The sequence below is a fragment of the Pyrus communis genome, chromosome 7, assembly GCF_963583255.1.
Source record: "Pyrus communis chromosome 7, drPyrComm1.1, whole genome shotgun sequence".
Classification (NCBI taxonomy): domain Eukaryota; kingdom Viridiplantae; phylum Streptophyta; class Magnoliopsida; order Rosales; family Rosaceae; genus Pyrus; species Pyrus communis.
This window is the reverse complement of record NC_084809.1, coordinates 10,945,802-10,971,849: the sequence shown is the minus strand read 5'-3', so window position 1 is coordinate 10,971,849 and position 26,048 is coordinate 10,945,802. Positions and strand designations below refer to the sequence as shown.

The following is a 26,048-nucleotide window of genomic DNA, read 5'->3' as shown; positions in this document are numbered from 1 at the left end:
CTTTTAAAAAAGTTACTTTAAGAAAAAAAAAATAGCCAAAATTTATTCTTTAATAATATAAGGCTAAAATTTTAACTCTGAATGGTTGGAGCAGAAAAACAATTTTTGAGTTAAAACCTAAATTTTATAGGCTAAAAATTATAGGTTTTAACCCAAGAGTTGAAGATGGTCTTAGAAAGCTAAATTAGAATTTTGGCTCAAGCAATTTTAGCGAACTTTCACTTTAAATCTATAATTTTGCTTCTTGTGATATAAACACTGGTTGAATTGTAAAAATTCAAATATTTGTTCTTAGACCCTAGGGTTCAAGAAAATTGTAGTTATCCATCATTCGATCTTGATTTGACGATAAGTTGTCATTTAACTTTTTTATTGTTCTTTCTTCTTCACCGTTGAATTAAGATTGAACGATAAGTGACAACGAATTTCTTGAACCCTGAAATCTAGGAAAACGCAAATTGTAAAAATAACTTGTGTTCGCACGTATGTCACCCCTATAGGCACTCAAATTAAACACTTATTTTTTTAAGTGACAATCAATATGTTGTAATGGTTAAATTATTAAATTATGACAATTGATCATACCACAAGATCAAAGTAAGACTTTAATCAAACTATACGAAAGGCTAAAATAACCAAAAACACTATAACAAATGGGCTCATGCTATGGTCCAAAATTCTTAGCCGTGAGCCATTATTTCTTAGCCAAAGATTCAATGACTAAGAATTCTGGATCATAGCATGACCTAATGACACACTCCGACCATAAATGTCCACCTAGACTCTGAATCGAGTTGTGTTGGCCGACACTCGGAGGGTGACGAAGCCATAAAGTGTAGTGATGTGGAAAATGTAAATAAATTTTAAACTTAAAAGTGCCTAAATATAAGAGTACGCTGGTGAGTGGAAATGAACTCATTTCACACGTGATGTCAGAGCATAAATAAAGTACAGTAAAGTGGGATGAGAATTATACCATCGAAGTTAGCCACCTATATTGATATTTGCCAAGAATCCTCATCAACATAAAAGCTTAGCACTAAAACCTAGAGGGGCGAAAAATAAGGGTGAGCGAGCCTAAAAACAAAGCTTTGTAAAAACCTTTTCGAAAACATAATAACCCCTCGCTGAAAAACAAGTATGAATTCCAAAATATACATACTACGTATAGTAAGAAAATACTTACTGTCGCTTGCAACATCTAAAGAATTCAATACAGCACAATATTTCGTAAGTAAGTAAATGACGTCCGCCGTCACATAATCTTGCATAAGCAAACATATCATATTGAGTGCTCATCGACACATGCTGACACATGAATTCATGCAGAGTTTTTCTGACATGAACATGAATGGGTATAACAATAATATACGCTCTAGTACTACAATCACATGAAGACTGGTGTTATGCACATCACATACGAGTCTTAATTGCCTATAGCAATCTAGGACAGAACTAGCACCTACAATGCATCCAAAGTGAGCGTACGATGCGATGTGCACATACACGTGAAAGACTGGCCATGGCTTGGGCGAGTACTAACACCGGTGCAGCAACCAATGAGCAGTTTAACACAAATATAATTATGCCATAATGATTCGATAATTCTAGTCGACATAACAATATTCATAGCTATAAGTTTAGCTAAGGCATCCCATAGGATTTATAATGATTTCCTAATTCTTGTCGTTACGTCATTTTCTATAAATAATTTAATTACGGTAGCCATATAGAAAATTCATTATTAGATGCATATATGGAAACTAAATAAATATATGTATATATCAAAGAAAAGATCCACTCACAGATCATGTCGTCGAGTCGAACCCGCCTCGTAGCATTGCGATGCGTTTTGCCTAGAAACGAAACCATTTAGGTAAATATAACATAGTAATGTAATTACGTGTTTTCGTACAAAGTACAGCTAATAAAGAACTATCTTAAAACGATAAAATTTCAAAAAATGGACGGCAGATTCGGATTTTGAGAAACTTAAGGAGGGACCTTGGGTTCTTCCATGTACCGTTACATATGTCGCCACAAGAGGGCTGCTCGGAAAGCCAAGCGCCACTGCACGTGCCAATTTTGGTTGCCGAAAAGTTCCCCGACACTGTCTTTGACGACGGCGGAGCACAATACCTCCGGTGAAGGTGCGTATGCCCCACGTGCTAGCCATGACACGCTCCCACGCGTCGGCTCAAGGAATTGAAATTGGGTCTAGTTGGACTTGGGCTTGGGTTTTTAAGTTGGGCATTGCCTAGATGGGTTGGATTGGGTTAATAGGCCAAGTGTTTTTGGATTGGCCCCATCAACTATGTTGGGCAGGTTTTGGGTTACGGATCATTGGCCTAATAACTGAGTTGGGCAGGTTTTTAGTCACGGGCCTCCAGATTCCACGAAGGAGAAAGCTGGAGCTGGCTTGTTCTCTAGAGCTCTGATCAAGCTCCATTCATAACTAGACTTCACCATTTAAGTGTCAAAATTAAAATCGGAGGATGGAGATTTGATTAATACCTTTTTAGCTCACAACCGTGGCTGAAAAACACCTGCAAAAGCTTCGGGTCCACCAAAAAATCTAGGAAGTTTTCCCCTAGTTGCTTCTGCACTCAACCATCGTAATAGACTTTCAAAACTACTATAATCCTACACTAAAACGTGCTCCAAGAAAGTTTAGTTTGGTTTCGAGGCTCACCTTCGCTAGGGAAAATTATTGAACAGTAACGGCAAAGATATGTCATGTTCCTGGGGCATGGGCCCCATATGTCTCATAAAACAAGCCACAAAATATCTCCCAATTGAAGTTATCTAATCGTCCTTCACGTTCGTAAATCCATAAAATCTCTATCGTAGCTCTAAATTTGATTTCGCTTATACCTACGCGTTCGTATTGTCGAGTACTACAACGATACGCCAAAAGAATGTTTCGTACGTCTCACTATACGCTGGTCCACGAAGGTCAACATCCTCGCCTCTAGGGGCATTTTTGTCAATTCTCTCATTTAAAATTAATAAAATTGTCAAATTAGGGACGGGTTGTCATAATTTACCCACCTTAACAAAAATTCCATCCCCGAAATTTGAAATAATTTGCTAAACAGAAAATACTCAAATTAGAAGGAAATACATAAAGAAGAAATCAAGCTAGAGTGGTTGCATACAAGAGAATGTCATTCTGTAGCGATCGGAGTGCAATGATTCCTCTTTCATGCCCCCCGAACTCATACTTTCCTTCTTCTCTAGTATAATACTATAATATAATACCTCTTATAAAAATATAGAGTCGAAAGTATTTACATATGTATAATAAGCCAAAATACACATATATATAACAACGTAAAGTTAAAAATATTTGTACTAAAATTAAATTGAACATAGAATATTTTTTACCTACGAACTTGTTGCATCACGTACTCCGAAGGTATGTATGTAGTATCTTTGGGTCAAGCGTAAACAATAAATAGGTAAATATATAACAAATAAATAAATAAGTATTCTAACGTAAACAGGCCTACCTATCCACTTGCTTAACGAATCCAACAAATAAGTTATCAATATTACGGTCTGCAGCCCGCAATACCAACAACTCATTGTTGTCTCGATAAGCAAATGAAAAATTCAAGAGGGTGCAATATTACCATCTTTCCCCTCATTGGGAAATACACACACATCGACTAATCAAAGCCTCGATCATACTCCCGCACTACCCTTTCGGGTGGCATCGTCAATAGTACACAATTTCTTACATCATAATCTTGATTATTCGAATACCTTTTCGCAATACTCCTCTGTCAATCATGTGTTAGGCATAAAATCTCTATACAACGCCTCAAATGTTACTGTACCCAAAAATCAAAAGTGTAACCGTAATTACACGCAACTCTAACAAAGATAAGTAAATACTATTATCATGCTAAAACTATAGAATGGATAACGTAACATGCCACAAAGGTCTGGATAGTTCATTCATAATGGTCGTTAGTCTAAGGGTGAAGTGTGGTACCGAACAACAACTTTGTACCCATACCCTTCAAGAAGACTTCCTAAGGCTTAGAAGTGAACCACGTGTCCCGGCGAGATGCAGTAGTGACATACATACCATATATTCGAACAATGCAGTTCACAACACCATAGTGAGCAAATTCATATTGAATTTCTCTCAAATTTAGCAAAAAATTATGTCAAGAAGGCTAAAATAACACTCAAGAATTTGAGGGTCAAGACAAATCTATCAAATCTAGAGTATAGGATAACTAGATTGAATGCATAACATTTTGCTACAACGGTAGCTTCCGGAATAATCAACCACCAACAATAAAGATTCGTTCAACAAAGTATTTGTAAGGTGATTGAAGCATCAAATGTCAAAACTAAAAATTTAAATGTTTGAGCGATTCACCTAAACTGTATGTCTGCTTCAAAATTAATACGAAGTGCAATAAGGTAGACATGTACTTAAGGTTAACTGGAATACCTTCCATCACAAGAAGTGAATATGGAATCGCAATCAGAGTATATGCTAATCGAAACATTAGAAAATCAAATAATTTCAAGAATGAGGAATTTTACCAAATAGTCTAAACGTAGTCCCTATGGACCAACAGAAGGTGAGTTGACTTGTCAAGTCAATCAGTAATCATCGAAACATCATCATAATCTCCACATGTATAAGATATCTCGTACCGAGAGTTTACGATGATATTTCCCCATCTTTATTTGGATACAAGAAATGATTATAACCACTCGAACGATTTCTTGATAATTCGGAAATAACGTCAAATCGATACTTGTGAACTCCAACTAGAATGGGATAGGAAAGGCTGGAAATGTTCAAGGGTAGATATATCTTTTGCAGTGGTAAACAGTAACTACGTTTGCACAACCAGGATGATACACGATAGTGCAATCGTAGGCATTAATTTGGTTCTTCCATCATCGCTGTAAAAAATTTAGTTCCCTTCAAATGAAGATGTATTTGAGAGGTCTAAGGTTGATAAAGATTTTGGACACATTTCTCCACGGAGAAGTGTCATCCAGTTTTCAAATGAAGGTGACAACTATTGACTCAAGGTCATGAATAAGATGATCAATTAAAACGGTTCTAAACATTGGGAAAAATAAGTGACACTCTGTCATGTGGCATCTACATAGCCAAAACATACAAAGAAAACATCAACGAGGATTTTGAAATAATCAATATCATCGAAATGTGTAAAACTAAGGTAAGGTGAGACAACACTTCGATTGTCAGAAACTTTAGTCATAATCAACATCACAACTAAACTAATTTTCCTCGGTTGATATGTGAAGAAAAACACTATAGCCGAAAATCGCTAGCAAATTGTTGATATAATCAACAAGACCAAGAATATCTCGTATTTCACAACACTTTGTGAGAATTGCAACTTTCTTTCGTTACAACCTTTTTTGGAAAAAGAAAAGAAGATTGTTGACTGAGATCACGTCTCCCGAGAAGAGTACCAATTTAATCAAAGTTAACAATTGAGCAATTTGGTATAAAGCTGACTATTGATGTTTAGAGAATTTAGTCTCACTGCTGATATAGATGAGAAAGTCATCGATAAGACCACTACGAATTTGTCAGGCTATGGAGGAAAGCTCGGGTTACAAGGGTTGGTTAGGTAAACCATCAATTCAAAGTACAGGTATTAACGGTTTTAATCGTCACCCTATTGGGTTGCTAAAATCTAGGTACGATCCTAAGGTTTGGTTTTTCGCCTTCACGAACAGGTTTCAGGTTCCCTAAATAAGGCGTTTGCTTGAATAAAATTCCTAATCAGTAAGCTTCCGTAACTAAGTTCTCTCAATGTTGTATAGTTGTTTGAAAAGACACAAGGAAAATTGGTGTGGTATGAGAAAGTGGATCGATGGTGTAATTCACTTCACCATTTAGTGATATCCCAGGTAAAATTTTGAGAATTGACGCTAAAGGTATACATCCTCGAAACGTACCATACTACTTCCTTTCACTACACCATGTGATAATGGGTCATCACAGCTTTCTCAATACTTAATTCGTTCTTACAGCGGGAATCTAACTAGTGCTTCATTTCTAATGTTTGTCGATGAAAGTGACCACAAGAATGACTAGTCGAGAATGTTTAGGTTACCTAACTGGGGAATATGGTTAACACAACCATGAATTTACTGTCCTAATACAAGGCATGCTCCTAAGTTTCCATGATTTTAATTTCTTCGGCTCAGGTAGTCATTGTTAATCAGTATATCAGTTGCGTTGCTATTTAACACATTTATGATATTTTGATATTGTTCGTTACCCTGAAATTGTCAACCAGTGTTCTAGTATAAAGGTATCACTCCCAGATACTAGTACCTATGTCTGGTATCAAAAATCATGCCACCTGAATACTGGTTGACAATTCCTGGATATTGGACAATATTGTCAATTAGTAGCGTCACCGTAGGCAGATTACAAGTTAGAACCCGTTTGGGTAGATGGTTTCAGATGATTGGTAAGGAACTGATCCAACAAGGTGGTTTTGTTGATTATAGGGAAAATACTTGCTACACGGGGATTTCTACAAACTGTAGGTATAATAACTCGTACTTCCATGTTTATTTTCATCGAGATAACGAGTACAACATCGAAAGAAATTTTGGGATCTAGTGTTGGTTGAAATGTCTTAAGGCCAAAATTTTTTGCTGATAACCTATCTTAGAATGGACTTAAACAGAAATCGATCTTCCTCTTAAGGATCTGGAATGATAACTAGCGTGTTTGAGAAGATTAGTGTTATCAGGGACCAAAAATGATTGTCCCCCAGATGTTCTTCTGTCGAGTGCTACCACTTTAGCACCACATTGTCACACTAGACATTTCTAGAAATCTTGATGAAAGTAAACTTCATAGGAATTCTAATAGATGCTAAACTAACAGGTACTGCCAAAGAATCAAAATTAATTGGCACTTCCTATTCCCAAGGTTTGGTAATGTTGGCTAGAGAATAGTGATGGGTTGATTGGTAATTCTATGGTGACACAAATATCAATATATTAGCCCCATTTCGGGGTCATCATCTCATTCCAGAAATGGATTTTTCCTTGGCATAAAGGTTCTTTGTTTAAGGTCTAGAGGTGTCCTCCAAAACGATGTTGTAGAATGTCGATAAGTTGTCTAAATCACTCAAAACTTAGAAAAAAAGGAAACACATTTTTCGTGCTAGACGAGGTGGCAAGATTCGAAAATTAGGCTCAAGAACCGAGAATGCTTACATCACGCGTGTGATGAATACAATACTACCCAAACTTATGCTCTGATACCAAACTGACACACCCTGACCCGAAATGTCCACCTAGACTCTGAATCGAGCTATGCTGGCCAACACTCGGAGGGTGACGAAGCCATAAAGTGTAGTGATGTGGAAAATATGAATAAATTTTAAACCTAAAAGTGCCTAAATATAAGAGTACACTGGTGAGCAAGAATGAACTCATTTCACACGTAATGTCAGAGCATAAGTAAAGTACAGTAAAGTGGGATGAGAATTATACTATCGAAGGTGGACCTATACTGATATTTACCAAGAATCCTCGTCAACATGAAAGCTCAGCACTAGAACTTGGAAGGGTGAAAAATAAGGGTGAGTGGGCCTAAAAACAAAGCTTTGTAAAAACCTTTTCGAAAACATAATAACCTCTTGCTGTAAAACAAGTATAGTTTCCAAAATATACATACTATGTATAGTAAGAAAATACTTACCATAGCCTGCAACATCTCAAGAATTCAATACGGTACAATATTTCGTAAGTAAGCACATGACGTCCGCAATCACATAATCTTGCATAAGCAAACATATCATATTGAGTGCTCATCGACACATGCTGACACACGAGTTCATCTAGAGTTATTCTGACATGAACAAGATTGGATGTAACAATAATAGACGCTCTAATACTACAATCACGTGAAGACTGGCGCTATACGGAGCACATACGAGTTCTAATTGCCTATAGCAATCTAGGACACGACTGACACCTTCAATGGATCCAAAATGAACGTACGGTGCGATGTGCACATACACATGAAAGACTAGCCCTAGCCCGGGTGAGTACTAACACCGATGCAGCAACCAATGAGCAGTTTAACAAAAACATAATCATGCCACAATGATTCGATAATTCTAGTCGACATAACACTATTCATAGCTATAAGTTTAGCTAAGACATCCCGTAGGATTTATAATGATTTCTTAATTCTCGTCGTTACATCATTTTCTATAAATGTTAATTTAATTACAGCAGTCATATAGAAAATTCATTATCAGATGTATATATGGAAACTAAATATATATATATATATATATATATCAAAGAAAAGACCCACCCAAAGATCATGTTGTCAAGTCGAACCCGCCTCGTAGCATTGAGAGTCTTTGCGATGCGTTTTGCCTAGAAACGAAACCATTTAGGTAAATATAACATACTAATGTAATTACACGTTTTTGTACAAAGTACGGCTAATAAAGGAACTATCTTAAAACAGTCGAATTTTGAAAAACGGACGGCGAATTTGGATTCGGCACGTTGAGAAACCTAAGGAGAGACCTTGGGTTCCTCCACGTGTCGCCACAAAGTGGCTACCCGGAAGGCCACGAGCAGCCATGTGCCTATTTTGGTCGTTGAAAGGTTCACCAGAAAAGTTTTCGTCGTTGCCGTGGACGGTGACGGAGCACAGTACCTCCGGTGGAGGCGCGTGTGCCCCATGTATCGGCCATGACGCGCTTCCACGTGTCGGCCCAGGGAACTGAAATTGGGTTCGAGTTGAACTTGGGCCTGGCCTAAATGGGTTGGATTGGATTAATAGGCCAAAGGTTATTGGATCAGGCCCAGCAACTAGGTTGGGCCGGTTTTGGGTTCCGGATCATTGGCCCAACAACTGAGTTGGGTCAGTTTTCAATCACGAGTCGCCGGATTCCACAAAGGAGAAAGCCTGAGCTGGCTTGTTCTCCAGAGCTCCGATCGAGCTCCATTCACAACTAGACTTCACCATTTAAGTGTCAAAATTATAATAGGAGGATGGAGATTCAATTAATACCCTTTTAGCTCGCAGCCGTTGTCGGAAAACACATAGAAAAAGTTCGAGTCCGCAGGAAAATCTGGGAAGTTTTCCCCTAGTTGCTTTTGCACTCAACCATCACAATAGACTTTCAAAACTACTCTAATCCAACACTAAAACGTGCTCCAAGTAAGCACTCGTTGGGGAAAATTATTGAACAGTAGTGGCGCCACTGCTCAAAGAGAGAGAAAGAGATATGTCACGTTCTAGTGGCTTGGGTTTCACGACGTAGGGTCATACTATGGTGCGGTCATGCTCGCCGAAGCAACAATGGTGTGATGGTGGTGGTGGCGTGTGGTTCCCAGAGAAGGAGAGTAAGTCAGAAAGGAAGTGACAAAGAGAGATGAAAGAGAGAGAGAGAGAGAGAGAGAGCTGAGAGAGAGAAGTGAGGTGAGATGGCAGTTATCAGGTGGAGAGATGAAATGAGAAATGTTTGAAAATGAGAGAGAGAGATAGAGTGTGTGTGTGTGTGTGAGAGAGAGAGAGAGAGATAGTGTGTGTGTGTGTCCTGAGAGATAGGGAGACACAGGAGAGGTGAAGGAATGAGAGATAGGGAGACACATGAGAGGTGAAGGAATGGGGCGTGGGCCTCACATGTCTCACAAAACAAGCCACAAAATATCTCCCAATTGAAATTATCAAATCGCCCTTCAGGTTCGTAAATCCGTAAAACCTTTATCGTAACTCCAAATTCGATTCCACTTATGCCTACAAGTTTGTATTGTCGAGTACTACAAGGATACACTAAAAGAATATTTCGTATGTCCCACTATATGCTAGTCCATGATGGTCAACATCCTCGCCTCTAAGAGCATTTTCGTCAATTCTCCCATTTAAAATTAATAAAATTGTCAAATTAGGGACGGGTTATCACGCCTAATCTTATTCTAGAATAGCATTAGCCAAAAGAATAGCATGTGTTCTTGGTTGTTCAACTTCATGTTCCTGTAAGTTGTAACTTCCCAAAAGATCTTCCAAGGTACCCAATCCAAGTTCTTGATAGCCACCATCAATTGTTTTTGCCACCTTTCCTTTACATCTCTCAAGCCCAAGACACAGACACACACACACAGCAATCTAGTTACCTGGAATGAGACATGCACCATAATCCACAGATTCCATCCAAATTACAAAGCCTGTAAATTGCAAAAGCTGTTAAAAGGACACAAAACCCAGAGAGGGGGATCCACCCCAAAAGAAGCTTCCCAAAAAAAAAAAAAAAAACACCAGTAATCTCTCTCTCTCTCTCTTCACGCTTGGGACTCATGAGTGGCCTTTGTCCACTGCTCCCAAAGCAGTCCCTCCCCTTTTTATGAGGCACACTCTTTCGTCCACTTCCTAGTTCCTAGTCTCCCCTTCTGCTCAAGTACGACTAAATGTCACTGTAGTTAGAGTAACTCTAAACTTTGAAGGCTGAGCTTTTAAGCTTTTGCTTCCTGCCAACTCCCATGTGACTCAATTCTGGTACAGTACTTTGAAATGGCATCAAAGAAAAACTTTGTAGGACGGTTTCATCTACCAGCACTCTACAATAAAAAAAAACGAATCTCGTTGTATTTGAGTTTACAATTATACAACTCAACGTAGGTCCAAGCTTTGTATGCCAGTTTTACCGGCTAAATGGTCAAATACTCTCAAAAGAACGAGGCTTATTGTATTTGAATAGTCTCTGACTCAATGTATGTACAATTTGTAGTGCATACAAAGAACATATACTATATGAATGGTCAAATACTTTTAAAAAGAATAAGACTCATTGTATTTGAACACTATGTGACTTAACGTAAATACAACTTTCCTTGCATACAAAAAACATATACCACTGCATTGGGATACTATGTGACCCACGCTTATTCAAAATTTACATCTAATTATTTTGAGATGTGGTGGGAGTATCTCAAACTAATATATATGTTTTTATTTTATGTTTTATCTTTCTCAATAAAAATTTTGCAACTTGTCAGCAGTCAATGCTTTTCTGAGTTTTCTCCTTTGCTTCCGCTTCTATAATTTCTGCTGCTCACTTAGTCATTTTCTCATGAGAAAGTGTTTTATTACTACACCCAAATGGCGGGGGAGATAGACAAAGCTCTTGTCCAAGATACCAAAAAGTAGTGATTCCACAAGAGAAGCATCCCCATCCACATCCACCACAAAACCTCTCTCTTTCCATGGATCTCACAAGCCCCAGATGCTTTCAACCTCCATCTTTTATCTCATCCAGTGGGGTAAATATCCCACATTTGGTTTTTTCTTTTACCTTCTGTTTTTTACTTTTATGATCTTCACAATGGGTTTTAATTACTCTTAACTTGTTTCCTCCCCTTTTTTTTTTTTTTTTTTTTTTTTTTCAGGAACCGCCATTGGAGAGCAACCCAAGCTTCTATGGAAAAACCACAAAGGACCCATTTGCAGACACATTTCCAGACCCTCTCTGCAAGCTCAACCTCAGGGAAACCTCTGAGTTTGTCAAGTCACTCCCAGTCCCAAGCAATGCCACATCAGCACAGAGGAGGGACGGAGGAGTGAACTCTATGACACAGAGGAGAGCAGCAGAAGCTCCTCCCAGTCCTGGAAGGCCAGTTTTCAGCTTCTCAGTTGGCAACTTTTCCAGAAAGAGCTTTCCTTCAAAGTGGGATGATGCTGAAAAGTGGCTCATAAGCACTTCCTGCCATGACTCTCCTGCTCACACCACCAAGCCGCAATCAGATTCCACAAAGATTTTTAATCCAAAACAATGTGAGGTTTTTGCTGAAAGATCAAGGGTCACAGAGGAAAAGGTCTCAAAGGTGGTCTCAAGCTTTCAAAGATGTGTTTCTTTGAACAATTATCAATCTACCAGAGCTTTCAATGGGGTCTCAACATCAGCTGATGTGCTTCTAAAAGGTTAAATCTTTTATTTCAATTTTTGTGGAACCTTCTCACCTGTTGGCTTTTTGCATCATCTTTTTGTTCCACTTTCATCTTCCCCTACTTTTGTTTTTCCCTTTAAAATTTTGATAATATTTGGGTAGGGGGGAATTGAACTCGGGTGCATGGGCGAATGCTCTTAACCAATCGAGCTACAAGCCAATTCCAGTTAAAAGCCCAGATAGTAAACAATGTAGAATCTATTTTTTACTTTTTCATTTATGTTGTTTACTGGGTATCTTTCAATTTCTGTAAAACACACAAGAATTGATCTCCTTAATCAATAAAGGGTTTTGCTAAGTATCTGTTTATGCAAAAAGAATTGGAGTCTTTAAGTCTTCTAGCTGAAATAGTTACTGTCACATTGAAATTGCTTAATTTTGTTCATAACCAAATTTCAATGAACTGAGTTAATTTGTTTTACAAACTGAAATTTGGGTTTTGTTTTGTTCCTGCAGATAAGTTTGTCGATGACATAGAACCAATTTTACCCAATTCCAGGTGCTTAGAGCCAACTAAAGAGGGCTTTCTATTCAAAAACTCAGCCTGTGACGCCACGAAAGATGCAGGCAGCGGCACAGAAGAGGCTCATGATGTACACCATCGAGATGTCGGCACAGAGATGACTCCTCTTGGAAGCTCAACAACTTCAAGGTGCCCTACGCCGTTCAAGTGCTCATCTCCAGCGCGCCACAACACGCCTGCGAACAGGTCAGGGCCTTTGGCACTGGGGCACTCTAGCAGCACCAACAACACCATTGACATTGCCCAGCTGCAGGAGTGCCTTGGGACACAGTACGAATCAGTTACGTCGAACTGGAGCTCAAGGGAAGAGGAGGAAGTGGAAATATCGAAGAGCTTGAGACATTTCGAAACAAGCAATGCGTACGGAGAGAGAATTTCTGAAATTAGAGGTGCTGCATGGGAAGAGGAAGAAAATAACGAATGCTGCCTTAGGTAATAACTGGATTATTATGTTAAAGTGTTAAACCACATTTGTTTAAGAGTTGTAAGAGTAGTTTTGCAAGTGGTGGGTAAGGCCTCCATTTGCAATTGTCCATCTCGGGTTTAAACCCTCTCCCCGTCCCTTACTCTTAACTTAAAATAGTAATATCGCTTGTAAAAAAATGAACGTGTGGTTTGAATGTACAGATATCAAAGAGAAGAAGCCAAAATCCAAGCTTGGGTCAACCTCCAAAGTGCAAAAGCAGAAGCTCAGTCAAGAAAGCTTGAGGTACTTCTGTCATTCTGTTAGTATTTCCTTGGTGGAATCTTACTTTAGCTGGTTTTTGTTCTTTAACCATTTGTTGATTTTCCATGGCAATTCAAATGCAAGCATCTGAAACATGAGATGTGAACTTGAATACTGATGTTGCCTCCCTTTGCTGTGATTTGTATAATGATTTTCTAGTAGCATAGGGAAATAATTGAAAAATACATACAAGTTGAACTGGTTATAAATGTTGAACAAAAAAAGAAACCCGGGTAACACAAAAACTTCAAGTCAATAAAGGGGCACAAAAATCCTGATTTAAATACGACTTATTCTTGAGAGATAAATAGTTTTGACACGTCTATTTTCTACTTCTACACTTCTGCACTTTTGCTATTTGGTCATCAAACGTATTACTGCACTCTGGACCACCTCCATTGAAGTGCAATGGTAGGAAGTGCATTAATTATTATATTGGTTCTGGTTGGCATCCTAGTTCTTGAGCCACCCGTCCCTCTTGGACATTATTCTTCTTTTGTATTTTACACTGCAGTCTGGACCACTTCCATTGAAGTGTGTTTAATTTGCTTCATATAATATGTAGTTTCTATACATGCCAAACTTTTAAAGCAAAGAAGAAAGCTAGAAGTCATCACCCCCACATTTTAATACTGGCAATTGGAGAGTATTTAATTGGGTTGGAAGCTTGGTTTTTTGTTCTTTCCTAAATTCCTTATAGATTAGTGAAGAGGGCCCTATTCAGTATTATTGTCACACCGTTACGAGTATTATTAATCCATTACTGTTATAACTTGGATCTTTATATGTTAATGTCATATTCTATATGCCCATGACCTATGAATCATGTCCCCGCGGTAGTGTGGTAGTTGGTGGTGTAAAAGGTTGGCTCAATACAAGCGAAGATGGATGTGAAGAGAATCCCACATCAGAGAAGTACAACAATATTCTAAGGTTTAAATATAGGTGTTCCACTTCTAATTGTACCGAGGTCTTTTAAAATAAAACCTACACCTAAGGTTCATTGGGCTTGATACCACCCAAGGGATTCGGCCTAGGTGGTTAAGTGGGGATAGCGTTACTAGTGGACACTTATGGAGCCCGTGACATAATAGTCACCCTAAACTCTCTTTCTAGTTTTAATTGCCTGCATAACCGGAGCTCATCCACTTCACACAATGTAGTCACGCTCACGTCTACAAATTTCTCCTTTTTCACTTGAACTTCATTTGTAGTTAACTGGCTGATGCATTTTTGGTTTTGGGTTATAGGTGAAGATACAGAAGATGAGATCGAACCTGGAGGAGAAGCTGATGAAGAGGATGGCAGTAGTTCACAGAAAAGCTGAGGAGTGGAGTGCAACAGCGAGGCAGCAGCACTCTGAACAAATCCACAGGGCCACCAACAATGCAGCACACAAGATGATCACAAATAGGCACAACCCTCATTTTTCTGGCCACATTTCTTGCGGCTGCTTCCCTTGCAATAACCATTAACAACCCAGATCATGAAAGGAAAAAAATGCAAAATATATATATATATATATATATATATATATATATATATATATTTCTTAATTTGTAGAGTGAGGCTGCACCGTAAGTCCAAAAAAAAGAGCAGTAACCTATGAACAAGGGAAGCGATTTTCGTATTCTAACCTTCCTCTCTGTGAGGATTGAATTACGAAAGGAGGATTGATAGACGAGAAGTGCAGACAGAAAAATCGGGAGTGTGACAATCACTATTAGGGGTGATTTTCGGCACAATCGGATCAAAAACAAGTTTTCCAATTTAATTCTGAATTTTAAAGAATATTTAGATTAGAAATTTATTGGCGGAATTGAAAATGCAAACTTGCACCCCTAATCGCTAACCCGTGAACAATGTCTCAACTCTTAATCAAAGTATTAAAGGATAACCTGCAAATGATATTTTATCAGTCCTATACTTGGTTAAGAGCATTTATCTTTACACATGAAGTCCTAAGTCTAATTTTTTATTCCCGATATCGCTTGTATAAAGAATTTGTGTTTTTTTTTTTATCCAAGTAAAGACGATTCAAAAGAATCACGCATTGATAGGAGGAGTAACTTTGCATATGTTTATAAGTAGTCGGTTATTCCCTATATTATCAATTGGTAGATCCTCAAATTTCTTCGAAAAACTATAGACTAGTGACATGCAAGATCTTGGACCGTTTGATAACTATTTCGTTTAGTTTTATCAAAATCATAACAAATTAAGGCCGAACTAAAACACATTTTCTTCTTCCCATTAAAGTCTTGACATTTAGAAAGAACTTATAGCTCGAGTTATTGAAACCCATATATTCACTGTTATATTGGAGCTCCCACATATTTACTTTTGGATTTGAGGTCCTCGATTTTCACCCTTTTTTGAAAATAAAATAAAAAGAGGGGACAACTGATGGCAAGCTATGATTATCCATCCATTTCGAAGGCCGAAAAGACTCCCTGAGGCATTTGAGCTTCTTTTTTTCTTTTTTCTTTTTTTTTTTTTTTTTTTTTTTTTTACATTGGCGGAAGAGGGGGGGGGGTTAGGGGAACAACCAATGACAAATCATAGTTATCCACCCCTTTCAGGCGCCGGAAAGACTTACAAAGGCATTTCAGTCTCTTACTGGCCACAAGTCTAAGTTCTAAACTAGAAGTGGGTTTCGAACCAAGACCTCTAATTTTTAATTTGAAGGAAGCCTCCTCGCAATCTGTCATTTACCTCTAAATCACCAGGTTGTAGTTCAATTTTCATCCTATTTAAATATGCTTTAAAATAAAGATCACATGAGAGCTGAAGGTTAGACTGGACTCGGAAAACATCTGAAGTGGAAAGCAGTTTTGTTCTTTGTTATTTGGCTTATTGGCTTATTGGCTTATTACCCCAGAATCTAAGAACACCACAATATTATCGTCCTGCCATTGTTGGAACTTGGAACCTTTGGGACCTACCTGTAACCTGTCTGCAGCAGCCATGCACGAGAAGAAAGAAAAGGATATATACTTTTACTATTAGCAAATGGCAAAGAGAAATTTTGGCACAGTAATAATTTGTTTTTTACGTGCTCGAAGAGACCAAAGATTTGATCTCATTTGATGATAAAAGCTGCACCACTTTGTCTTAAATGACCCAACCATTTCAAATGTTATTGCTTTTCCGGCACTCTTGCAGTTGCAGCAAAAGGTTATTATGATGGCTCTTAAAGTTTCTGAGTCTAAAATTTGTTAGCAAGTTACTTGCGTAAAATGAGTTTATCATTAATATTTTATTCAGGTTTAGAAACTCAATGTTTTATGAAATTTTTTTACACATGACATCATATCACGGTGGCGATCACTCATTCTCTAAAGTTGTAATGGTGGTATTTGTTGGACCACTTTGTCTTCATTATGGAGTCTAACTCGAAGATTAACACCAATATACAATATACAACAGAAGGAAGAAGAACCTCTCTCAAAAGTTATATCCATGCATATATATACACGCACACAATGGTGACGAGGTGTATTCTTTTAGAGCAATTCCACTCATTGCCAAAGGGCAAGGGCAATGGCTTCTCAATTGCACTTTAGACCATCTACAATCGAAGGAAGGCCAAATGGTTATGTTTAGCCCTATAATCTTGCAATAAATTATATTTTAATGAACAATGTCAAGCCATATTTTTTACCATCTCCAACCGATGGAACCAAAGGACCATAAGCCAAACATAACCCTTTGACAAAAAGTCCAACTCCAACCGAGGGACCAAAGGGCCATAGGCCAAACATAATTAATATATATATATATATATATATATATATATATTTTATTATTTTAATTGAATTAATATGGTTAATTAATTAAACTACTATACTAAAATAAGATTTTCGGACATATTTTGCAGAAAAACCATATCTTGGAGAAAAACCCTCATGGATTTCTATAATTGCTAATGAGTCATATGGTTTAGCCATTAGTGAACACCATATCTTGTAGAAAAACCCTCATGTTCGAGAGCAATTTACAAGGAACAAGTTTACTGTTACATAGGGTGCCGATCCAATAAGATATTGTTATGTAAAAAAAAAAAAAAAAATCACACATAGCAATGCATTATTAAATAAGAAACGTCATGTGACGGTGACCTGTTCTATATAAATGCTATGTGCATTATTAAATAAGAAACGTCATGTGACGGTGACGGTGACCTATTCTATATAACTACTATGTGCATTATTAAATAAGAAACGTTATGTGACGGTGACCCGTTATATACAAATGCTATGTGCAATATTAAATAAAAAACGTCATCTGACAGTGACCCGTTCTATATAAAGTATTCTCCTCTGCCGGTGTGCAAAATCCTAATAAAAATAGAGTAAGTAAACCATGACTATCAACTTTTAAGGACCAATAACTTAAATTCTGACTACTTAAAAGATGTGATGTTTTAATTACCCCCCTTGATTGCTACCTCAGTCTATAATTGTTTAATCATGAAGATGAAAAAGACCAGTGATGTCACATGATTAGTGAAATAGAAAGAATGATGTTAATTAACATGATATATTCTCCTTGGACAAGTTATCTGCAAAAACTATCCGTTGCATTTATTCATTAGATCTCTATATGCAAGCTTTAACCATTAATATTTATTTCAGACCATTCAGTGATACGTACCAAGGTACTAGAAATATTGCTATTCAGAGTGCCATTATTGAAAAAGCTAAATATTATTGATGGTCTAAAAACAAGGAAACAAAATGATGCACAACTTGTTATGCCATTCAAACCAGAAAAAGCCCGGGTAAGAATAACATGTTATTCTCATAATAGCCAGTACCTGGACCTGTTTATCTACCGCATGAACAAAAGATTATAAAGTCTTGACACAAATGTTCATCTCTATTGAACGAAAAAGCCTTTGGCGCTTATCCTGAAAGATCAAACCAGACGGGTTTTCTAGTCGCGGAACTCGTCCATGAACGACTTGTGGAAGTCCGTCAGACGGGTGACAATGGCTGGAATTTTATCCTCTTGCGGCAATATAGTGCATCTGAAATGCCAGGTGCCCGGAACCTGTCACAGTGCAATGGAAACAATCTTCAGTTAAAACTACTCAACATGACAATTGCATAATAATCCTGATCAACAAAATGAAGGGTTTGTCAACTTCTTATAGTTTTGTTTAATTAAACGCGATCCTATTCCCAAGAACACTCAAAATTCAAACATTTCACTGTTCTGCCATGAGGTTCACTTATTATTGTTTCTTAGAAATATAGAAGGCCAGGATAATATTGTATTACCACTCGATAGGCTGCATAATATTTTCAATTTAGGTGAGCAGCAATTCCTACCACGCTAAGTTACAGTACAACAATAAATAAAACTAACCTGCCCGAAACCAGAACCAGGAACGACAACAATTCCTGTGGCATTGAGAAGGCGGCGACAGTAGAATGCATCTGGGGCTGTCTTTTCAGCCTCCGCTGCTTTAATTGCCTTTTGAGGCAGGGTTATGCGGGGAAAGAGATACATAGCTCCTTCTGCTCTGTTGCAAGTCACACCCTCTAAGCTGTTCAATGCTTCTTCTAATGCCTGTGTTTCAAAAGAAAATCAGCCGCACTATGCAAAAAGTTCACTGAACTTCAGAAACCTCATCCTATTGTCTTTACTGTCTCGCGATGACAGAATTCACTAACCTTTGCACGCCTTGCTAGGGATGACAGAATTCCATCCTTCTCTGCCAAATACATTTCATAGGATTCATCTCCAACCTGAATTCAACCAAAAAATTTCATCAATAGAAAACAAACTTATTTGATTTACCAAGTTTAAGATCAACTGAATTTCCAGATCCCCATGCCATGTGTAACAAATTTAAGTGCAATGACGAGCAAAATTGCACTCCTCCAAAACCCCTATGGCACACTTAACAGAAGAAAATGGTTCAAAATTTTCTGATTTGAAATGTTTGGAAATTTGTTAAATAATAAGCTTCAAAACGCCTCAGAACTGTCACAAGTGTCTGCCAAATGGTTTTAAACTAGTATATGCCTTCTCCCATTTCGGACATTCCAATATTTGAACCTAACTTAATTTCTACGAGAAAAGTCAAATACAAGATTACTAAAAGATAATAAACTCACCTTTGGTGGACTCATGACAAGGCTTGCAAGAATCTGACCCGAGATATTAGAACAAAGATTTACGGATGCCATTTTGTATATTTGTTCCCTTACTTCAGGACTGATTCCAGTGACTTCCATGTAACCACCTCTTTTTCCACACTCCCCGTAGTACCCTACAGAAGAAAAAAATAAAATGACAAATTCTTCCGGGTTCATTAATTTCCATGAGCTACTCACCATCATGACAAACATAATGATCCACCTAATTACCTTTAGAGACTGATTGAAATGATACCAGAGAAATATCCTGCTCGCCATATCCCATAGACCGGGATACCTTCTTGAATGAATGAAACTCCTTATCAGGTACATAAACATTTTCTTGATAAACCTATGTAAAATTCAACAAAACATTAGACCAGGAAGTAGCTATAGAAGTTTCTAACAACAATTACAATACTCCAACCATGTCACGAAGAAATTGACGTAAATCTTCCAACAAAAAAAGTCCATCTACCTCATCTGCCAGCAAAACAAGACCTTCTTGCTTGCAGAAGTCCACAATCTGCCGCTGGTTGTCCTCGGCAAGAACCTGCAGACAAGATACCATAAAACTCAACCAATGACATTCTAGAATTAAGCAAAACATTCTCTTCCAATAACACTCCCTTGAGAAAACTCCACTATTGACAAGGAATTTTCTGATTAAAAGCCATTCATATCTCACCTGTCCTGTTGGGTTGCCTGGATTTATCACAACCAAGGCCCTTACATTGATACCCTTGGACTTCGCATCCTCCAATTGCTTCTTCAACTCGGAAGTTTCCAATCCCCACCCTGATGCCTCATCAAGAAAGTAAGGTACCTGCTTACACCAAGCCACAGATTTGAATTCTTACAACAATAAATGATATATATATATATATATATATATATATATATATATTTCCAACTTCTAGTTTCTAGCAGTCATTTAATGTCAATTTCCCAATAATCAGGCAATTCACTAATCAGTTTAATCTTGAGTTTTAGCCAATAACTAGTAGTGCTTCAATAGTTGAGTATAAATGCAAAATAATTTATATCTATTGACATTTATCAAATGGATAAACCTCTTAAAATCCAGACATACCAGTGTGCCACCGTGGAGGGCTATTGACGCAGAGTACAAAGGGTATTGAGGAATGGGGCAAAGAATCCCATCCTTCTCTGAACTTATCAGCAATTGCATCATCATATGGACCTGGAAAGAGAGAAATGGAGATGATATGTAATGAAGTGGAACTTAATATATTGAGGAACACTGTGACGCTACTAAAATTGAACAGAAGGGAACTCAAGAGATACCGCAGGGCTTGCACCATCAGTTAAGAAAATATCATTCGGATTAGCAGGATATCCGTCACGAGCTTCAATTCCAGCAGCAATTGTATCACGTAAACCCTTGATACCCTGATGCCAAAGTGGGTGAAATATATGACATATTGCTTATGAGTTTCGTCCTAGTTTTACAAATTTATGTGATGTAAATCCTATGATCATTACCTGACTGTGACTGTAAGCACCAGTTGCTCTTCCAGGAATTTGATCCAGAATCTCCCATGCCCGCTCTATTGCATCGGCACTGCAACGGGTAAGAAAGATATCAACAGAAAGATAAGATTTTTAACTTCTAGGAAGACTTCTCTATGAATTCCTACAATTGAATTGAATAGGATTGTAGGGCAGCCTAAAATATATATTCTTATATGTTACATTTTTCCAATACCTGAACAAACCCTGTGTTTCGCTTTTGTCCAAGATGGCTGGATGGTCGCATAATGCAAGAATCTGAAGGAAAGATTGTAACAATCAAGGATTACATGAGATGTTTCAGCATTAATGTTATCAACCATGTAGTCCACTAAACCAACCTCTCGGAAAAATGTTATCGGTTGTTGACCAAGAGACTGAGGATTTCCGATATTGCAGTAGAGAATCTGTATAACATATGTTCACAGTGAGTACCCAAGTGAGAGAAATGTCTTAAAAGATAAAGATTCAATACTGTAACTCATCAAAGGAGAAAGTAAACACACCTCATCAAAGGGATGAGAGCCTGGATTCGCCTTTAACTCTTCTTGTAACCTCTGTCACAGGACGACATTACAGTCGAGATTAAGATAAAGGGATAGAATTACCTCACTTGATTAATTTCTATACAGTCAATGTATGTACCTGGGCAAGGGTGACGATTTCACCTCGGACAGCATATTCACATTTCAAAACCTGTAAAAATTAGATGTGAGGGGTGACAAATGGAATAGAAAATGTTCACCAGTACTACTGTACTAGGAAATCAAGAAACAAGTTTAAGTATTTGACTGTGAGAAACAAAAACCTAGATTAAATAACCAATCAATTCAATTGCTACCCTCTTGAAAAATAAAAACAAATCAAATAAATCTCATTAGAGTGATCCAGATATGAGTGATGAGTGAAATTAATTTGTCAAAAGTTAAAATATAAAATAACTAACTGAGGTCCAGAACAAAAGAGCCAGTGTGGGTTGAAATAAAATAGAAAAAATAAAAATTAACCACACCAATGCGCCATACATCCATGATCCATCATCAATCATTTATTTGTTAATAATTATTATTATAAATTTTAAGAAAAAACACGAAAATTAAAGACGAAATGAACTATCTGGATTAAAACAACAAACAAATCAAAGCAAACCCAGATGCAGAAACAATAAATCAAAAACCTTTGATCATCCACACAGACAAAACCAATCAAACAGTAAACAAACACCAAAATACGCATGAAAATACACAGCAATCTGCACAAAAACAGCAAAAATAAGCAAAACAAAAAAACAAAAACAAAAACAAAAACAAAAACCCAACTGAGAAAAGATCAAAAACCCAGTTGGGAAAAATATCACAAACCTTGGGATTGATGTTCTGGAGAGTGACGGGAGGAGAGGGACGTGAAGCAGAGTGATCAGCCATGGGACGAGAAGAAGGAGGGACATCTACAGCTGGAGCAGCGGACAGGAAACGCGAGTGAGAAGAAGAAAACACAGAGGAGGAGGAGGTTGAACGAATCTGCTTTTGCTGAAAGGAACGGATGAGAAGAGCTCTGACTCCGCCGCTTCCAAATTTCCGCATCTTCGACAGTCTCTGTTTTTATAGAGGGAAGAAAAAAGCAGCGAGACTCCACGCGCGATGTGATGCAAAACGGTAAATTTTCACGTTTTCTGGGCACTTTAAGGAAACCTCTCCCTCTTATCACCGTTTCGATGGCCTTCGCCCACGGATCATGACTTCTGGTTTTATTTGGATTTTCAACGCATTGACACGTCATACTTTTCTACTGCCTTTTTTTGGAAGTAAGATTATCTACATTTTGTTCTTGTATTTAAACAGTTACGATTAAATTATATTAAAATTTTGTGTCAAAAATTATCTGTCTCTATATTCTCTCATTCTATTTAAACGACTACAATTAAGTTACGTTAAATTTTTTTATTGATTTAGAAAGAGGATCAAGAGAAAAGAGGAGAGAATTTAGAGAGAAGAGAACTAGTCCTCCTTTTTTTTCTATATGCAGCGCTTGGAAGTTGGATTACATCCACATCATGCATTACTCATTTATCCGTATTCCTTTCGTGTCAAACACTTGATTCTTTCAACATGGAGAATTAAATAAGATCAATAAATAAATAAAATCAAACTATTGATTAGAAAAATTGAACAAAAATGATTTTTTTTTTTATTTTTAATCAAAGGTAAATTTTATTAAATTCTAATTAAAACGTTTACATCTTGAATAAGAATATTAAATAAAAACTTCAGACCAATCGCATCCCAACGGATACAGAAAACACCTTCAGGTGAGGCTACATAAAATAATACTAGCATTTTTTAATTACTTTATTACAGCCATATCTATAGAAGGGTTTGAATCACTAAGGTATTTGATTTAAGAGGAAGACCTAAACAATTTACTATTAGTTTTTTTTTTTTTTTTAATTAGTTGCGGAAATTAAATTGCATCAAGCTGCATATGCATGATTGTTTTTTATCATTATGGTAAAACATCATCTGCACTTAGTTGAAGAATATTATAAATAAGTGTTTTAATTGTGTTACTCGTATACACAACGAATCTTGAATTTGTGTGAATTTTAAATTTGTAATACATCATATCTGTCCAATATTTCCATCATCGCGTTAAATCTCCATTAGTACTTTTCATTTTGTCAAGACTGGAAGGTGTGCAAACTATATGTTAATATATAAGCTTCTTACATTGACTTTGGTGTTACCGATTGCAACCGCTTTGGTGGAAAGTGTTTTTTCTGCTATGAAGATTGTGAAAACACTATTGTGTAACAAAATGGGAGATCAATAGTTAAGTGATAGCATGCTTGTTTACATTGAAAGAGATGTATTTGCTTTTATTGATAATGAGCCTATTATGCGACGTTTTCATGATATGAAAACTCGCCGGCAACGATTGTAATTTGTTTGTATTGATAAATTATAGAAGACATTACTATACAACAGGATTTGGTTGTTGCTATTCTTTTGAGCCTTGCAATCTTTTAACTTCACCCCTCCCCCTGTTGATTCCCGGCTCTGCCACTGGATGTATTTGCCGGGGCATGGGTGACGATTTCACCTCGGACTGTATATACATATTTCAAAACCTGTAAAAATTAGATGTGAGGGGTGACGAATGGAATAGAAAATGTTCACTAGTACTAAGAAATCAAGAAACAAATTTAAGTATTTGAATGTGAGAAACAAAAACCTAGATTAAATAACCAATCAATTCAATTACTACCCTCTTGAAAAATAAAAACAAATCAAATAAATCTCATCAGAGTTATCCAAATATGAGTGATGAGTTAAATTAATTTGTCAAAAGTTAAAATATAAAACAACTAACTGAGGTCCAGAACAAGAGAGCCAGTGTGGGTTGAAATAAAATAGAAAAAATAAAAATTAACCACACCATACATCCATGATCCATCATCAATCATTTATTTGTTAATAATTATTATTATAAATTTTAAGAAAAAACATGAAAATTAAGGACGTAATGAACTATCTGGATTAAAATAACAAACAAATCAAAGCAAACCCAGATGCAGAAACAATAAATCAAAAACCTTTGATCATCCACACAGACAAAACCAATCAAACAGTAAACAAACACCAAAATACGCATGAAAATACACAGCAATCTGCACAAAAACAGCAAAAATAAGCAAAACAAAAACCCAACTGGGAAAAGATCAAAAACCCAGTTGGGAAGAAAATCACAAACCTCCTTGGGAGGAGAGGGACGTGAAGCAGAGTGATCAGCCATGGGACGAGAAGGAGGAGGAAGATCTACAGCTGGAGCAGCGGACAGGAAACGCGATTGAGAAGAAGAAAACACAGAGGAGGAGGAGGTTGAACGAATCTGCTTATGCTGAAAGGCACGGATGAGAAGAGCCCTGACTCTGCCGCTTCCAAATTTCCTGCATCTTCGACAGTCTCTGCTTTTATAGAGGGAAGAAAAAAGCAGTGAGACTTCGCGTGATGTGATGCAAAATGGTAAATTTTCACGCTCTGGGCACGTTCTTCGAAGGAAGCCTCTCCTCTCTTATCACCGTTTTGATGGCTTTCGCCCACGGATTACTACTTCCGGTTTTACTTGGATTTTCACAGCATTGACACGTCATACTTTTCTACTGCCTTTTTTGGAAGTAAGATTATCTCCCTCTATATTTCGTTTTTGTATTTAAATGGTACGATTAAGTTATATTAAAATTTTATATCAAAGATTATCTGTTTGTACATTCTCTCATTCTATTTAAACGACTACAATTAAGTTACATCAAATTTTTTTTATGGATTTAGAAAGAGGATCGAAAGAAAAGAGGAGAGAATTTAGAGAGAAGAGAACTAGTCCTCCTTTTTTTTTTCCATATGCAGCGCTTGGAAGTTGGATTACATCCACATAATGCATTACTCATTTATCTGTATTCCTTTCGTGTCAAACGCTTGATTCCTTCAACATGCAAAATTAAATAAGATCAATAAAGAAATAAAATCAAACTATTGATTAGAAAAATTAAACAAAAATGATTTTTTTGTCAAAGGTAAATTTTATTAAATTCTAACTGAAACGTTTACATCTTGAGTAAAATATTAAATAAAAACTTTGGACCAATAGCATCCCAATGGAAACGGAAAACACCTCCATGTGAGGCTACATAAGATAATACTGGCATTTTTTTAATTACTTTATTACAGCCATATCAATAGAAGGGTTTGAATCACTAAGGTATTTGATTTAAGAGGAAGACCTAAACAATTTACAATTAGTTTTTTTTTTTTTTAATTAGTTGCGGAAATCAAACTGCATCATGCTGCATATGCATAATTGTGTTTTTATCATTGTGGTAAAACGTCATCTGCACTTAGTTGAAGAATGTTATAAATAAGTGTTTTAATTGTGTTACTCATATACACAACGAATCTTGAATTTGTGTGAATTTTAAGTTTGTAATACATCATATCTGTCCAATATTTCCATCATCGCATTAAATCTCCATTAGTACTTTTCATTTTGTCAATACCGCATCAAGAGTCCTTGCATGGCCATCACCCATCAGTAGAGGAAACTTTTGCACCAAGCA

General features: G+C 37.0%; 2 protein-coding genes across 2 annotated transcripts; one reads left to right on the top strand and one right to left on the bottom strand.

The window, feature by feature from the left end:
• Positions 1-11,253: 11,253 nt before the first annotated feature.
• On the top strand, positions 11,254-14,806 carry LOC137738728 (uncharacterized). The gene is made up of 5 exons (XM_068478204.1): positions 11,254-11,322; positions 11,449-11,980; positions 12,463-12,961; positions 13,157-13,238; positions 14,507-14,806. The coding sequence occupies exons 1-5, from the start codon at positions 11,266-11,268 to the stop codon at positions 14,729-14,731; spliced, it is 1,395 nt and encodes a 464-aa protein (XP_068334305.1). The 5' UTR covers positions 11,254-11,265; the 3' UTR covers positions 14,732-14,806.
• A 3,059-nt stretch (positions 14,807-17,865) lies between these two features.
• On the bottom strand, positions 17,866-22,649 carry LOC137739135 (alanine aminotransferase 2). Its single transcript, XM_068478636.1, has 15 exons — positions 22,300-22,649; positions 21,584-21,634; positions 21,445-21,495; positions 21,280-21,345; positions 21,135-21,196; positions 20,912-20,990; positions 20,714-20,818; positions 20,499-20,609; positions 20,094-20,231; positions 19,884-19,958; positions 19,637-19,757; positions 19,385-19,539; positions 18,938-19,012; positions 18,630-18,833; positions 17,866-18,311 (listed from the first exon to the last, which is right to left on the bottom strand). The coding sequence occupies exons 1-15, from the start codon at positions 22,519-22,521 to the stop codon at positions 18,195-18,197; spliced, it is 1,632 nt and encodes a 543-aa protein (XP_068334737.1). The 5' UTR covers positions 22,522-22,649; the 3' UTR covers positions 17,866-18,194.
• Between the last annotated feature and the right edge of the window lie 3,399 nt (positions 22,650-26,048).

What these genes read in the sequence shown, in the direction of transcription:
- LOC137738728 (XM_068478204.1), top strand. Translation starts at nt 11,266, where the DNA reads ATGGATCTCACAAGCCCCAGATGCTTTCAACCTCCATCTTTTATCTCA. An exon ending in AGCTGATGTGCTTCTAAAAG is followed by an intron (nt 11,981 to 12,462) that starts GTTAAATCTTTT and finishes TTGTTCCTGCAG; the next exon opens with ATAAGTTTGTCGATGACATA. An exon ending in CTCAGTCAAGAAAGCTTGAG is followed by an intron (nt 13,239 to 14,506) that starts GTACTTCTGTCA and finishes TTTGGGTTATAG; the next exon opens with GTGAAGATACAGAAGATGAG.
- LOC137739135 (XM_068478636.1), bottom strand. Translation starts at nt 22,521, where the DNA reads ATGCGGAAATTTGGAAGCGGCGGAGTCAGAGCTCTTCTCATCCGTTCC. An exon ending in TCCAGAACATCAATCCCAAG is followed by an intron (nt 21,635 to 22,299) that starts GTTTGTGATATT and finishes TAATTTTTACAG; the next exon opens with GTTTTGAAATGTGAATATGC. An exon ending in CCCTCCACGGTGGCACACTG is followed by an intron (nt 20,232 to 20,498) that starts GTATGTCTGGAT and finishes TGGTGTAAGCAG; the next exon opens with GTACCTTACTTTCTTGATGA.